Source organism: Primulina eburnea, chromosome 15, assembly GCF_022965805.1.
Source record: "Primulina eburnea isolate SZY01 chromosome 15, ASM2296580v1, whole genome shotgun sequence".
NCBI lineage: Eukaryota > Viridiplantae > Streptophyta > Magnoliopsida > Lamiales > Gesneriaceae > Primulina > Primulina eburnea.
The window spans coordinates 440439-454598 of NC_133115.1; the positions used below are offsets into that span (position 1 = coordinate 440439).

The following is a 14160-nucleotide window of genomic DNA, read 5'->3' on the forward strand; positions in this document are numbered from 1 at the left end:
AGCAAGAAAAACATTATATCAACATCATCTATAATATAAACCTGCGTTATAACATTTTTTGTGTCTGAATTTTTTAGATATTAGTGAAAAAAAGATACTCAAACTTAAAATGACAAGAAAACAACTAGAAACTTGTTCGAATAAAAAATAATTGACATCTAAAATAAATTACTTTTATATAAGAAATAAAAAGAGGGTAATTTGAATCCAATTAAGACAATATAAGTTTAGCCAGTTTATTATTCGGATTTATTACATGGTGTTATACTTTGGAACATATTTCATCTTATTCGGGCTTTAGCTTCTTTACAATGACACTTCATATATTTTTCGAAAAAATCAAACAATCACCCAGTCTTAATCAGGGATGTGTTGAATGGAGAAATGACTAGTAATCTTACATAGCACATTGAGGACTATGAGAGACGTCATCACATCATTGGATTTTGAATATAATTCCTAATGAAATATCACACAATGGCTTAATGTTCCACGAATTCAAACCACCTAAGGGGGTCATTTAAAAATTAGCATTGAGGAAGAAAAAAAAATTGAAATCGTGGTCAAATGAACGAGCACTAGTAGCAAATGCTTGGAATTTTCTCCATGAATTTTACCACATAAGAAAATTTTACAGTTTTACAACAAGTCCTCCTGTCCCCATCCAATGATTCAAAATGCCATTAAACATGCCGGTCAAGCACTCACCATAGATGCAATTGTGAAGAAATCTAAAATAAAGAAAGTGTCCTTTGTCAGCTTCACTGATGCATGATTCTTGATCGATTTGGCTTTCATCCTACATAATTTCACAAACCCCCGTTAGGTTCTTCGCAAGACTTGTTCGCAAACACTTCCCGATCAGTATCATTGTTCATCTTTGTACTCCGGGTTCTCTTTTAAGATGACAAATCCTTCGAGAATTGGCGAAAGAGGAATATATCTGCAAAAACCATGGCGTGTTAGCATGTGATTCATGTAATTGAGGATTGAACACCAGTATTAGAGCACGATATATTACTTCTCAGTTGCAAGTTCTGCCCTATCACCAGCAGATAGAAGAACAGGAGTTGAGTGGGTTTGGAAACCCGTTATGGTCTTGGGCCTACCCGCTTGACCAACAACATCGACAGCCTGGCCAACACGAACAGGTACTGACAGAGGTTTAAGGTTTTCATCCACTGTCATCAGCATCCTTGGCTGCGGGGACATACATTTTTATGACAGGAAGCGCATTCACATAACAAATATAATGGGAATGAGAATAACAACAGAACAATAGACGGAGTAAAGTCACACCTGCATAGCCAGAACAAGGAAGTAAAGAACATAATGATATTTCCCCAAGATGAGAGCTTTCAAATCAAGACATGCATGCAGCATAGTCACAAGTCCTGCCAGGGCAGTGCTGGAAGGAGGAAAAAAAAGACTGAGCGTAGGTGAAAGGGAGGGACGGTGGGGGTGGGTCAAGATTCCATGAAATATAATGCAGTCAAAGCCAAGCAAAATCCTTCAATAAAGTAGTGCCTTGTATTAAAATGAAAATATAAAAGTCAAATATGAAGAAATCATAAAGGTTATGCTTGTGTTGATTGATTAAATTTGGAGGAAAGGATTTGAGAAAAAATAGATTTGTCAAATGATCTCATCAAATATTAATATTGAAATTATTTAACTTGATATAAAGTGGGTTTGAAATTTCTTTAAGAAAAGAAATCATCGTTGACCAGATTTTTAATGTCTGTTAATCATCAGACATAACAATTATATTGCAAATGATGAAGGAGAATATAATTGATTATCAAGTGATGTATAGAGCAGAGACTAAATATGGAACAGGTAGCAGGAAAGTGAAAGAAAGCAATCCCAGTAAAGCTCTATTAAATTTAAATTAGTACATTATTTAACTAATTAAAAAATGAGAAGCTAAAACTAATACTATTGCTATTGACACTAGCTCCACATGTATGAGATTGATTTCACTAGTATTTCATCCAAAATCAAGGGATAGAAACAAAGGCAACCATGTGAACATCACAACATCAAACAACACAATAAAAAAGTAAAAGGACCATGGCAATGCATGCATGCAGCAAAAACAAGTTGCACTTCTCTACATTCAAATAAACAGAAAATGACCATCATTACACTAGTTACATGACACCTACTATCTCACCTACACCGTATAAAAGTAGAAGAAATTTTCAAAACATGGTCACGTATTTAGCTCTTTCAACTTTTCAAAAATAAATTGAGTCCAAGCATCAAGTAAAATATGAAAACTGCCATCCAATAACACAGATACATTTTTTCTCAACATATCGGAGCTGAAATCTAGAAAACTTACGGGGATAGCAAAAATCTTTCAGAATGGTAGGGTGAAAGTGTCAACAACCCTTTGCCCATATGGACAAGACCTTGAGCGATCCGGACCTGCACAATTGGGAAGGCAAATAATTTTACTCACACAAAAATAACCCACCATTTGAATGAGCGTGAAAAATGCATCACGGTGCAAGAATTGTCAACATTGGCCCTACACTGAAAAGAAGGCTGGCATCTTTGTAATAATAACTTGACAAATTACGAAGCATCCCGGCAATTCTTGCATTATTGGTTCCAGCGCCAATCAATCCCAAGGAAATAATGGCCGCCTACATAGTTCAAAAAGTATCCACTGAATACCAAACCATAAACTGCACAACAATAACTATGACAAAAATTCAACCAAAAACTCGCCGGCTTAAGTATCAAACTACCATTGCAACTTCTGTGTCTGTATCATGACTGAGCCTGCTTAATGTGTCCATGACATTGACCTGATAGACGACCAAAGGGACTCCAAAAAAATTAATAGGCAAGAAGTGAGGTGGTTTTAAAAAAATTTACAAAAGAAAAGAAAAGAAACAGAATAAAGAACAAGAGAAAAGAAAAAAAAGTACCTTTGGATTTGATACGCAGAGGAGAGCTAGAGCCAAAGGAACTGCTCTCCTAATATTCTGCTCTCCGTACTGCAAGAGATGCTCCAATGACCGAATGGCCATCTCAACTCCCAGTTCCTCTGCCATTGCTACCATAGCAATTCCAAGAACAGCTGGTCCTTGGTATGTTTCACCCTTCTCAAGATGATGTGCACACTGACCAAGAAAGTGTTGCACCTATATGGGAAAAGGTAGTAAGAACCAAAATCGACACACTAAAATGGTATGAAGAACCAAAATTTGTAACACTAAAATGATAATAAGTGCAACAAGGGTTTATTACCTTGAGAACATTCCCTGTTCCCGCATAAGCACAAGAAAGCAGGGTCATGTCACAATGTTTTCTAATTTTTTCATTAAAAGTCTTTGAAACCTCAGCCGTAGCTTCCACGCTTTCCTGACATAAAGAAGAAAGAGAAAAACATTCTAGCCTGAGCAGTGAAGCAAACAAATTTATCCAGCTTCTTTTTGCGGCGAGCTTGTGAGAGCTCATCCCAAATCAAACATGAAAGGAATGTTTGAGCAAATTAAAAATTTTAACTAAGGAACGCTTGACGGATACAATTCCAACAGTCGTTGCAATAGCTTCATTTTATGTTGCATTTGATGAGTATTTAAGCTACCATTTACGCCTAATGGCTCCATTCCAGATAATTCATAATTGTAAATAAACAATATTCTTATTGAAGCTTATTAGATATAGGATTATCTAATAACTTGATTCAGAATGAGTGTCAATTGATTTTGATCCACATTCAGGGCTATCTATACCTGCTTTCCAAGGTACAGAAGACCAAGACCCAGGCACAAGAGACGAGTGAGGGGCTCCCCCAATTCTGACTCACTTCGATCCATCAATGCAAATATGATTGCCTGTGCAACCTCTTCATTACATGAACCCACATACACCAAGCCTAGCGAGACTGCAGTAAATGCAATCACATCAAGAGAATCCTTCGAATCTCCAAGTATGGGAGTTAGTTTACTGCGAATCTGGATGTTGCAATGCTAATTAGAACCAAACCACTGTAATGCATCACAGACCGAATCTTGTTCAATAATGAGAGTGCAAAAACAAGAAAGGTCAAGTTTCACAGATTTATAAAAATCTTGAACTGCTGTTTTATGATTCCGCACAAAACGAACTCACTTGGTCATTCTGAGAACCAGCATATGCAAGACCTAGGCCCATTATTGCACCTATTCTGGTAGAAGAATCTTCTTTATCAATATACTCAGCCAAAAGAGCCAATGCCTAAGAGTGCAAATATATTAGAGGAAAGAAAAAATAACTAGTACACATTTTTATAATCAAATTGACGAATTGTATGTGTCAGTAAATGCACATATAATCCCATGGGGTCTAAACTGAAACTTACAGGATCGCAATCATTCTTGACATTACAATTCACAATCCCAACTCCTAGTAATGCTCCGGAGATGACATGAGTGTCAGTGCTATGAAAATATTTATCAAGTTGAGCAAGCCCAGAATCAACATCCCAGAGTAAAATCATGCCCTGTAATGGTGAGACAATGACCTTCTAGCTAGCAGATAAACAATAAATAAAATAAACATAAACAAATAGGAAAAGTAAACACCAGACTAGCTGCAGCACTGGCTTTTCCATGTTCTTTATTTTTGAAGAGCCAACTTGTTGAAGCACCACCACTTGATATTTCTGATGAACCTGTCATCAACTTATCCTGCACACATATAATGACACCACTTTAAGCAGAGAGAGTGAGAGATGACGTTGACCTTTTCCTCGTAGAAAAATTATTTATACCAATGGCATTTACCTGGCCAAAGCCTGCATTTACGAATGCGTTGACAAATGTTGCAGCCAAGTTCTGCCGGGCAGAGTCAACAGTTCCCCCACCACTGCCTCGGCCATCAAGTAAATGTGCCTATAGATCCAAGAAAAATATTAAAATCAAAACAATTCACTTTTTATTTTTTATCATGCTTGTAAGGAAGGCGGAAAAAGATACCACATTACTAGCAAGGGCGATAAAAAATATGCAAAAGGCAAGAACCACAAAGATAGAGGAACAAGTGAGACGTCAAAGACTAGACAGACCTTGTATATATCATCAGGAGATTTGGGCTCCATGACTTCAATATCACGTGCAAGTGCAAGATAACCTTCATTTAACTTTGTGTTATTAATTATTTCTTGCAAAGCTTCTCTTTCTTTTTCATCTGCACACATTTCTTCGTCAAGTTCAAACGTAATGCCCTGCACAACAAGAGAGTATGCATCAATATATCTTCAAGGAGCATCAATGTAACGGAAAAGATCGATGGATTTATATTTCTATCTATTGCTCAGTCTAGAATAGACTGAATAACATTTTCGGTTTTCTCAAGGTCGCAAGAACCAAACACAATCCCCACTTGTTTTCCTCGATTCCAAAACTTAAAGGAATTCTCTAAGCCTTCTATACCATCAGTATAATGATGTGCAAAGACAGATTTATAACAGATATTTCTAGGTGCAAACTTCATTAATAAAAGACAAGATATCAACATATACTGGTTCAGATGTATTATTTTTCATTTTAGCCATTATTTGTTTAACAACCCATAGACAGACACATGCACTCAACCATCCTATGTAACGTGAGTGGCACAAAGCTTAAGAAGAATGCAAATAGTAAGAGAAAAAATACATAGCAAATCGTAACCTAATTTTAGGTCTCAACTCTAAACCAAAGCACAAAAAGTCGGAAAACTACGCACATTCATATTCTACATGCAATCACTCACAATTGTTCAGCCATGCAATGAAAGTAAGAAATTCCTTCACCAACCGTTGGATCTAATATTATTCTAAGATTTACAGGGTGACTATATATGCTTTAGCAATAATAACTCTTTAAACTCTTATAGAAATCATTAGGCCTTAACCTTTAACCTTTCTGCAGTGCAGCAGAATATAAAGTAAAAACAATTACCACCCAAAATACACATATCCCAAAACCTCGAAAAGAAAAACCGCACCAACAAAGTAAACAGTGACAGAAATCAAGGGTACACAGAGAAAAGAAAAGAAAGTTTGACGACAATGAACAAAGTAACTGCATCCAAAAATCCAGATGACTTACATGGCGAGCAAGTATGAAGCAAAACTGCTGCTTTTTCTTAAGATCACTACAAGTTGTGAAGAGTTGCTTCACATACTGCAAAAGGTTACCCAAACATTACATTAGAGGAACAAACATAAAGTTTTGTCAAGTAAACAAGTCACATATGTTATTATTGGATCTATGATTTCATATCTGATATATGATAATCTCACGCCGCAAACTTCCACCCAAACTTTCCTCAATTAGAAGTCCTGAAGTAAGAATACCAGAATCAAACTAAATACAAACCTGCATATTGTCAAGGTAAAGAGCAATCTGCAGGGATCTAGGATATTCTTCAAATTTCATGTAGATGGTGTGTGCGATATCCAGAACCAACATGTCATCTGGTCCAGGAAGATACCTAAATTTTTTACACAGCAATAAAATATGTAAAAGCCGCGATATAAATGACAAACTTAACCATCAAAACAAAGAGGAACACAATACAAAATGGTCACTTTCAAGTTTCAATAGCCAGCAGATCAAGTCAGACCAAATCGACTAGAACACTCCTTCAATCTAAAATTTAACATAGAACTACTGGTTGAGTTTTTGGTCTCATACACCCATGGAGACAGCAAAAGGGTAATAGAATAGGCTTGTGGTCAATCATCATCGATGAAAGAGGAAGCTATTCAATGCACAAATGGTCGGCACACTGAGGATAAAACACCAGCCAATGGAGTGGAATGAATCCAAAACAGAAGCTCAAACATCTACTTACTTCGCCGAACTAGTAAGGTATAGGCAGGTCCTTTTATAATTTGTGCTGTCCACGTGCTCAACTAACAGATCAAGATCTTCAACCTGGATAAAAAAGGAATATAAAACTCTGTTCTCCGTTTTTGTGATTATTCACAAAATTCTTCATGAATGTATAAATACATTTAAGGATGGGCAATAATACCTCCATCAAAAGATCAACTGCCTCAGGCTCAGCATTATGCTGCAAAAAACATGAACAAAACCAATCCAAAACCTTTATTCCAAGAACAAAAGAAGAAATACACAACTTGAAGTAAAAACTTACTACTAACAGCGTAGACAGAAGTAGTAATTACATATATCAAAGAAAGAAGATTATTAAAAGCTCTACCTTAATATTAGACAAATAACAGTACCAACTATGATCATACCTTCATATGGAAGGCAACAATTTGCACAACCAGGTCCATTAGATCATCGATTGAAGTTTCTTCACCCTGAAAGAAATGATGCAGTAAAGAAACTTGTTCAGACATTTTTATCTCAAGCATATGCGGTAATGTTCATATAGAAACTTCAAGCATCAAGTAAAGGAGAAAGGTGTAAATTTCCACTCTTTAAAATTTTCCAAATAAATATCATAAATTCACCCAAGTCATTATTTAAAGCAACATAATTGCACAGATTCCTGACTAAGTATGTCAAAGTAGATATTCCCAAACTGCAAAAACGAAGTGGTAAGAGTAAAAAGACTACTCAAGTGTGAGTTAGGGACCATATAATCCAAAGAAAACAACCAAACTAGATCCTTATAACGAACTTTAATCTCTTTCCTGCTTTTGTTACCATTGACATTTAAAAAAAATCGGTTTCATACACTTTTTACTTCCAACATTATCACACTCTTCATCTAGATCATTAATCAAAATCAACATGTCCGTAACAGAATCCTGAGTCACAACAAAATCCTCCAATCACCAATAACGCTCAGCATTTCCATCCATAATAGAACCCTTCATCATATTTTTACAACTGATAATTTTCCAATTTAGATCATTTCATACCAAAGCCTAGCTAATTAAAAGTTAAATAAATAGGTTTTACTTCTAGAAAGCTAGACAAATTTCTTATGTTTTCTTTGTAACAAAGATAAGACATGAATTCATTATACATCAGGCAGTAAAAGAAAAGCAGCAGGAGTATTCGTTGGCAACTTTCCTCCTCCTATAACCATGACTATTCTCACAATGATTTTATACAAAAAGCTGTATTCAATGAAGCCGAAAGACAAGGCTATCCGTGGGTAATGTTTTTAAAGAACATTTCCATTCTACCAAAACAATAACATACACTAAAGGCTGTATATTTAATTCAATGAAGTTGAAAGACAGGCTATTCATGATAATGATTTTAAAGAACATTTTCATTCTACCAAAAACAAAAACAAACATATATCACATTCTCCAACACAATCTCTTGACGAAATACTTTTATCTTATTTATATATTTTTCAATATAACTATCATTCTTAATTTATTTCATGCCCCGAAAATACTCTATTATTACATTATATTTTCAATTCAGTTTGTTTTAAAACTTTAAAATGCCTTATTATATTCCAGTGTATGAGTTATGACTGAGACTGACTATCACTGCACAAAAAATTTTAAGGCCCAATTGCATCATCACCCCTGTAAAAAATCGAAAAACAAATATGTAAAATTAATTGTACTTAAAACCACATTTCTTAAAAATCAGGTATAAAACCCCTTAAATTGGTGAGTGTGCTTGAGGTTTTTAACTCAAGAATTAAATGTGCTTGAATTTTAAAAAAATGGAGAATACATTAACCTATTAATATTTTTAGAGGGTTTTATGCTTTTTAGACTTTTCACATGGGGCCTAATACAATTAACCCAAAATTTTAATGGCACGAGTCATGACATCAACGAGAAAAAATGTTTAATTCAAACAATTAAAAATAAGCATTCCTAACATTTTCCATTGCAATCTCCCAAAATACCTCAAAACACTAAAAAAACACTACCAAAAAATTGCCAAACTCTTCGCCGTTATCACCTTAACCTTGCGTGATGCTGTCAACATTCGAATGAAAAAATTCAAAGTTTGATAAAGAAAAAAATCCAAACAAACTAAAACAAGTTGAGATTTTTATTACTACTTCAGTTAAAATAGAATTCTCAGCGACGAACATTTAAATCAACACAGAGAATATCCAAGAAAACAAATTAAGTTGGTTTCAATTCAATCAAGCAAACTAATTGTTCAGGATTGAGTGGTGATACAGTGTATCAAAACACAGAAAAGCAAAAAATAACCCTAGAACAATCAATCAGAATTTGCAAGTACTCTAAGCATATGCATGCGATTAAAAGAGTGAAAAGTCTCGTAAAAAGTCTAACCTGCCGTTTTCCATACTCTTGAGCAATTTCCCCAGCCAAATTCCTGCATTAGCATAGGACCAATAAAGAAAATAACTAAAACAATCAATTATAAAATTCTTCGAACAGTATTAAAAGCACACAACTAGTTAAAACATGCAACAGAAAAAAAAAATCATGCGATGCAAATTTCTTGATTAGTCATGTTACATCTTATTTGATAGTTGATACACAACTTGTGCAATACACAGCTATAAATGAAATAAATTTGACAGCAGTATGTGAAGGTTGCCAAGTAAAGGAGTAATTTTTTAATGTCACGTTCTACCAACCAGTAGAACTAAATGGATAGGGATTCTCACCTGACATACTCATGACCCCATGAACCAATATCACCTTCTGACCCTAATAATCTGTATTTCAAGCTCGCCTGCAATTTTTGGCATTTGCACTTAAAAGATCATCATATCGTGTACACTAAGCACAAAGTTAGACTCCAGTACACAATTTCACATCCAATCCCAATCATATTAATCATAAGAATAAGACTAATTTAGATTTCATATGGTAAGGAGATCTGTCCTCAGATACTCTATGAAGAAGGTTGTTCTTTCCTTGGATTGAAGAAACAAAAGCAAGTTTGGCGAACATATGAAGATAAGAAACAAAATTGCTTTATTGTGTGGATTAATTTGGAAAGAAGTCCAATGATAATTGTTTAAAAGAACTTAAAGTCTGATTCGATGTGTAACAAATAATTAATAGCTGACTAAATCAGTTTATAAATGGTTTATGTACAAAATATTAAGTCATGACTGTAATTATCTGAAATGAACTTTTTTGTTTTGCTTATTCCATTAAATATTTCACAAAAATTGCAAAAAAAAAAAGTTATGTGTGCCTAATAAGACAGTAAATGGGATGCTGCGAAATGAACTAAAAAGCCTATGCTAATGCACTGCGTTAAGAAAGTGTACCCTCTCTCCTTCAGGAGACATTGTCAAGGCCAAAACAGAAAGTATATCTGCAAGCAGTTTCTGCACAAAAAATTTAAAAAATTTGTAAATCAGGGAGGATTACACGGTTACCATATGATTATGCAATAATGGCCTGATATTTTTCACCTTAAGATCAGAATCTGTCATTTTCTCATATTGTGCTTGTAGAGTTCCATAATGAGGACGTAAAAACTTCAAAGGCTTTGGAACTGAAGTCATAGAACTAGTTGCAGTACGAATTTCTTGCCTAAATAAAAAACATACGGCCATAAAAAACCACCAGATAGATCATGTTGTAAAAACCATGCATAATTATCTATGTTTGAATACAAAACATATTATGTTTACTGTCGATTTAAAATAAACAACTCAACAATCATCATCATAACAGAAAGAAATCCAACCCCATATAAGTCATGTGACTACAAGTTGTTAGAGTTTAGGATGATGGTTCATTCTTGACCAAATTTATAAACTCTGAATTTCAGGTCGATTTATTTCAAAGTTCTGAAAAGATTTTCGAAAAATCGGTAAATATTCAGTCATAAACCATCTGGGCATCAATCACATATAGTTGTTCTATAAGATTTTCAGTCTTAATAATATTGGGATTCACCACCACATTATATGTTAACCTACATAATTTTTAAACTGTTAATTCAATGTTGCTCAATTGTAAAAATAATCCACCCCTTCACAATGGACCAACACTTCTTATAACTGGTTGTGACTAACAAGGCATGTTCCATATATACGACAAGTTAAAAAGGGTAATGAAGACAAAAGGCTAGTTAGAACCTGAAACAGGAGTTGTAGGTGTGCAAAACAGGTCAAAGTCGCAAAATTTGGTAGAAGTGTATGTTATCTCTGTTCTCGATATGTAAATTACTACAGTACAAGTCCTAACATAAACTAAAAACTTATATTCTATAAGGAAAAAATCACATCATAATCCAATCATAATCACAAGAATTAAATTAAATCCGATTAAATTGGAACAGTATGTCTGGTAAGCTTCCAACAATTTATTATAAAAGTTACTATTAGGATTGACAATTTGCTTGAAAATTCAGATGCTAAGGCACAATGCATCAACATGACATTTTATAGGTAATCATAAACACGGAGAGTTTTCGGTGATTTAAGAACCCTCCCTAGTCCTAAAAGTGTGCCACTCTTCAATAAAACCAGACTTTCAGATTTCAGCAACATTTGGATGTTATACATTTCACCTGTCATATAATTAATAAATCTTGGGGTAATTCAAATCATCTTATTTGGAGAACTTGGTCTATGCTCTCTGTTTCTCATACAACAAATCTTTTTCCACCCCAAAGTAGCAGTGGTGGCGTTTTCAAGTACCTCATGCATCTAGTAATCTAGTTATCAGTGCATCCTCAGTTTATACAAACTACCATTCTTTATTTTTCACAAGGCCTGATTCAGACCTCCATTTCTCTCTCAGAAAAACAAGCACTAAACAAATTCTTTCTCAGATTTTCAGCCTCGGTGATATTAAACACCATAATTCAATAATCCTCATGAGATTAAAGTGCAGGGAATTGATGCCAAGGCACCAGGTAATCTAGCTGGTATTAAAACCGAAAACATGCCTCCAATATGACAGCCATTTCACAGTTGCCATTTTGTATCTCCATGAAAATGTTAGCCAAATAAATAATCTCCACCGCACCCAAATAGAATGCTGTCTTTAATTGGAAAATGATTAACTAGGAAATACTACAAACCTCATGCTCTCCAGAGCAACTTTCTGCAGTCCGGGATCAGAGTCTTGCACCCTCTCCACGTACAACTCCAACTGCTGCTTTAAAGCCAAGTCCTCCTCCGACTACAAAACAAAAGTGGCAAATAAAAATTGCACCAATTCCCATGGCAACAGACAAACATACAAGAAATAGACACAAAAAATTAACAACTTCAACCATGCTACTACATACATAACTTCCAGTAACTCGGAAAATTATACTTTCTCAGCTAACTAACAAAATTATAATGTTTAATCGAATTTTGGTGCTCACCAGATCTTCGTCCTTCTTCTCATCCTTCTTTTTTGGGTCTTTAGAAGGCACCTTCACTGAAGTCTGATCCTTAGTCACTCCATCGCCCGCGACGCCGCCGCTACCGTTGTCCGGCTCAGCTGGTGCCATCTGAAATGTCTACAACAAAAACTCTAGAACAAAGACAAGATTTCCTGTGAAATTATCAGAAATCGAGAAGAACCAATTAAAATGATTCGATTTGGAGCCCTAGGAGCATATGAACATGGAACGGGAAGAGAGGTTTCCTTTCTGAACAAGCAAGAACCTTGATAATTGGCCTCTACGTGGCCCAAATATATTGGGCTTCCCAAGTATTCAAATTGATTATACAGAAATCCATACTCTCCTGTTATGTTATAATAAGTATATTTTTTAGAGATGTCAATGGGGTGGGTATGAGACGCGTTTGACTAAATCCAAGATTTTCTTCGTTAGAAACTTTGATCCATTACTCGCCTCATCCTGGTTAAATATTATTCGGATCCACCCCATCTCGAATACGAAACGGGGTCGGGTAAACCCGTGAGACCCAAATTTTTTCAAAATAAAAAAGTAATCTTTCTTCTCACATGACTGAATTATGAAACATACAAATCTCTAAATACAACATTGTGAAAAATTAATTCATGTCTTCGACCACACTTAATAATATCAAACAGACAAATCTCTAGAATATTTATATCCACATATATGGGACGGGTATTATAGGACCCATGACCCGTCCCATATCTCGGACGAGTCTGAAAAATTGGACTCGAGACCCGCCCCACAACCCATTTAATATGCCCAAATCCACCTCATACATGCGAGTCCATTACAGATCTGGGTAAAACCCAGATCCATTAACATCCATGATATTTTTTGATAGATCACAAGTATTTGTATAAAATAACAAAAATATTTCATCTTAATTTAATTTAGAAAAAAGTCATAAATACTTATTTAGTCATTTTTTCGTTAATCAATATTTATCATATCAAATATTGTGATCTTTACTCTTTAATATTGAACATAATTTATATGAGAAAAAAAATTAAGTTTAAATATATTACGTTCATGTCAAATATAATATCTATGTATTATGTTTGCTACCCAGAATTATCATTGGCTCAATTCCTGAAAGTCTAGAAAAAAAAAAGGTCAATTGAGTTAAATTACTCGACCATTTGATAATCTGACTCGCGTTGTTGAAGAAGTTAATTCACGATACACGACCAGTGGTTGTGTTATTTGGGATAAACTACTTGGTAGAATGAACAAAAAAGATATGAAAATCATCATAAAGCTGGACAACAAATAAACAATCAACTTCTACAAAATTACAACAAAATTCTCTCTACAAAATTTTATTAATTCAAGTTCATCTTAGTTCGTCTATGTGTAGTTATCAATAGTATAATTCCCTCAGTTTTTAGATATTCCTCCAACTTTTATTTTCATTTTTAGTTGTAAAAGATAGTGAACTCGATTCATCATAGCGCAATTAATTTTGTTGTTGTTCGTGAATTTATCTTCTGCAATTTCCGCCAAATTCTTCATTTAATTTTTTAGTTTCGTGGCTTATCGAGGGAGTCAGAACTAACGACCAAATCGAGATCCATATCGCTTGAGCATAGAAGTCAGATTATTCAAAATATTGGCACGATTCCATGCCTAGAATGCCAACAAAATTTCGTAATTAACAAATCGGCATGCCCAGTGGGACTCTGACGCCAAGAAAGCTAGGAAACGGTGAGATTGACAAAATGATGATGCAAAGTCAGGTAGTTTATGAACAATTGGAAGGAATACACTTAAGTGAATACTTGGAAAGAAGGATTTATAATTTCTGATTTTTCATATTCATATATTGATTTTTCACATGGTAAAAAATGTATTT

At 34.6% G+C, this 14160-nt stretch overlaps 1 protein-coding gene across 1 annotated transcript; it reads right to left on the reverse strand.

The window, feature by feature from the left end:
* Nucleotides 1–581: 581 nt before the first annotated feature.
* LOC140813582 (26S proteasome non-ATPase regulatory subunit 2 homolog A-like) lies at nucleotides 582–12560 on the reverse strand. Its single transcript, XM_073172152.1, has 25 exons — nucleotides 12261–12560; nucleotides 11970–12070; nucleotides 10348–10468; nucleotides 10201–10260; nucleotides 9586–9653; nucleotides 9245–9287; nucleotides 7253–7318; nucleotides 7024–7062; nucleotides 6841–6923; nucleotides 6363–6477; nucleotides 6093–6167; nucleotides 5066–5224; nucleotides 4785–4892; nucleotides 4584–4688; nucleotides 4361–4501; nucleotides 4132–4236; nucleotides 3753–3974; nucleotides 3265–3378; nucleotides 2943–3158; nucleotides 2760–2819; nucleotides 2541–2654; nucleotides 2348–2433; nucleotides 1300–1408; nucleotides 1022–1200; nucleotides 582–943 (listed from the first exon to the last, which is right to left on the reverse strand). The coding sequence occupies exons 1-25, from the start codon at nucleotides 12387–12389 to the stop codon at nucleotides 868–870; spliced, it is 2694 nt and encodes an 897-aa protein (XP_073028253.1). The 5' UTR covers nucleotides 12390–12560; the 3' UTR covers nucleotides 582–867.
* Nucleotides 12561–14160: the final 1600 nt, after the last annotated feature.

Coding starts and splice junctions, on each gene's coding strand:
- LOC140813582 (XM_073172152.1), bottom strand. CDS start 12,389: ATGGCACCAGCTGAGCCGGACAACGGTAGCGGCGGCGTCGCGGGCGAT. Junction 4,237..4,360: donor TCAAGAATGATTGCGATCCT/GTAAGTTTCAGT, acceptor TTGCACTCTTAG/GCATTGGCTCTTTTGGCTGA. Junction 3,159..3,264: donor GAACAGGGAATGTTCTCAAG/GTAATAAACCCT, acceptor TTTCCCATATAG/GTGCAACACTTTCTTGGTCA.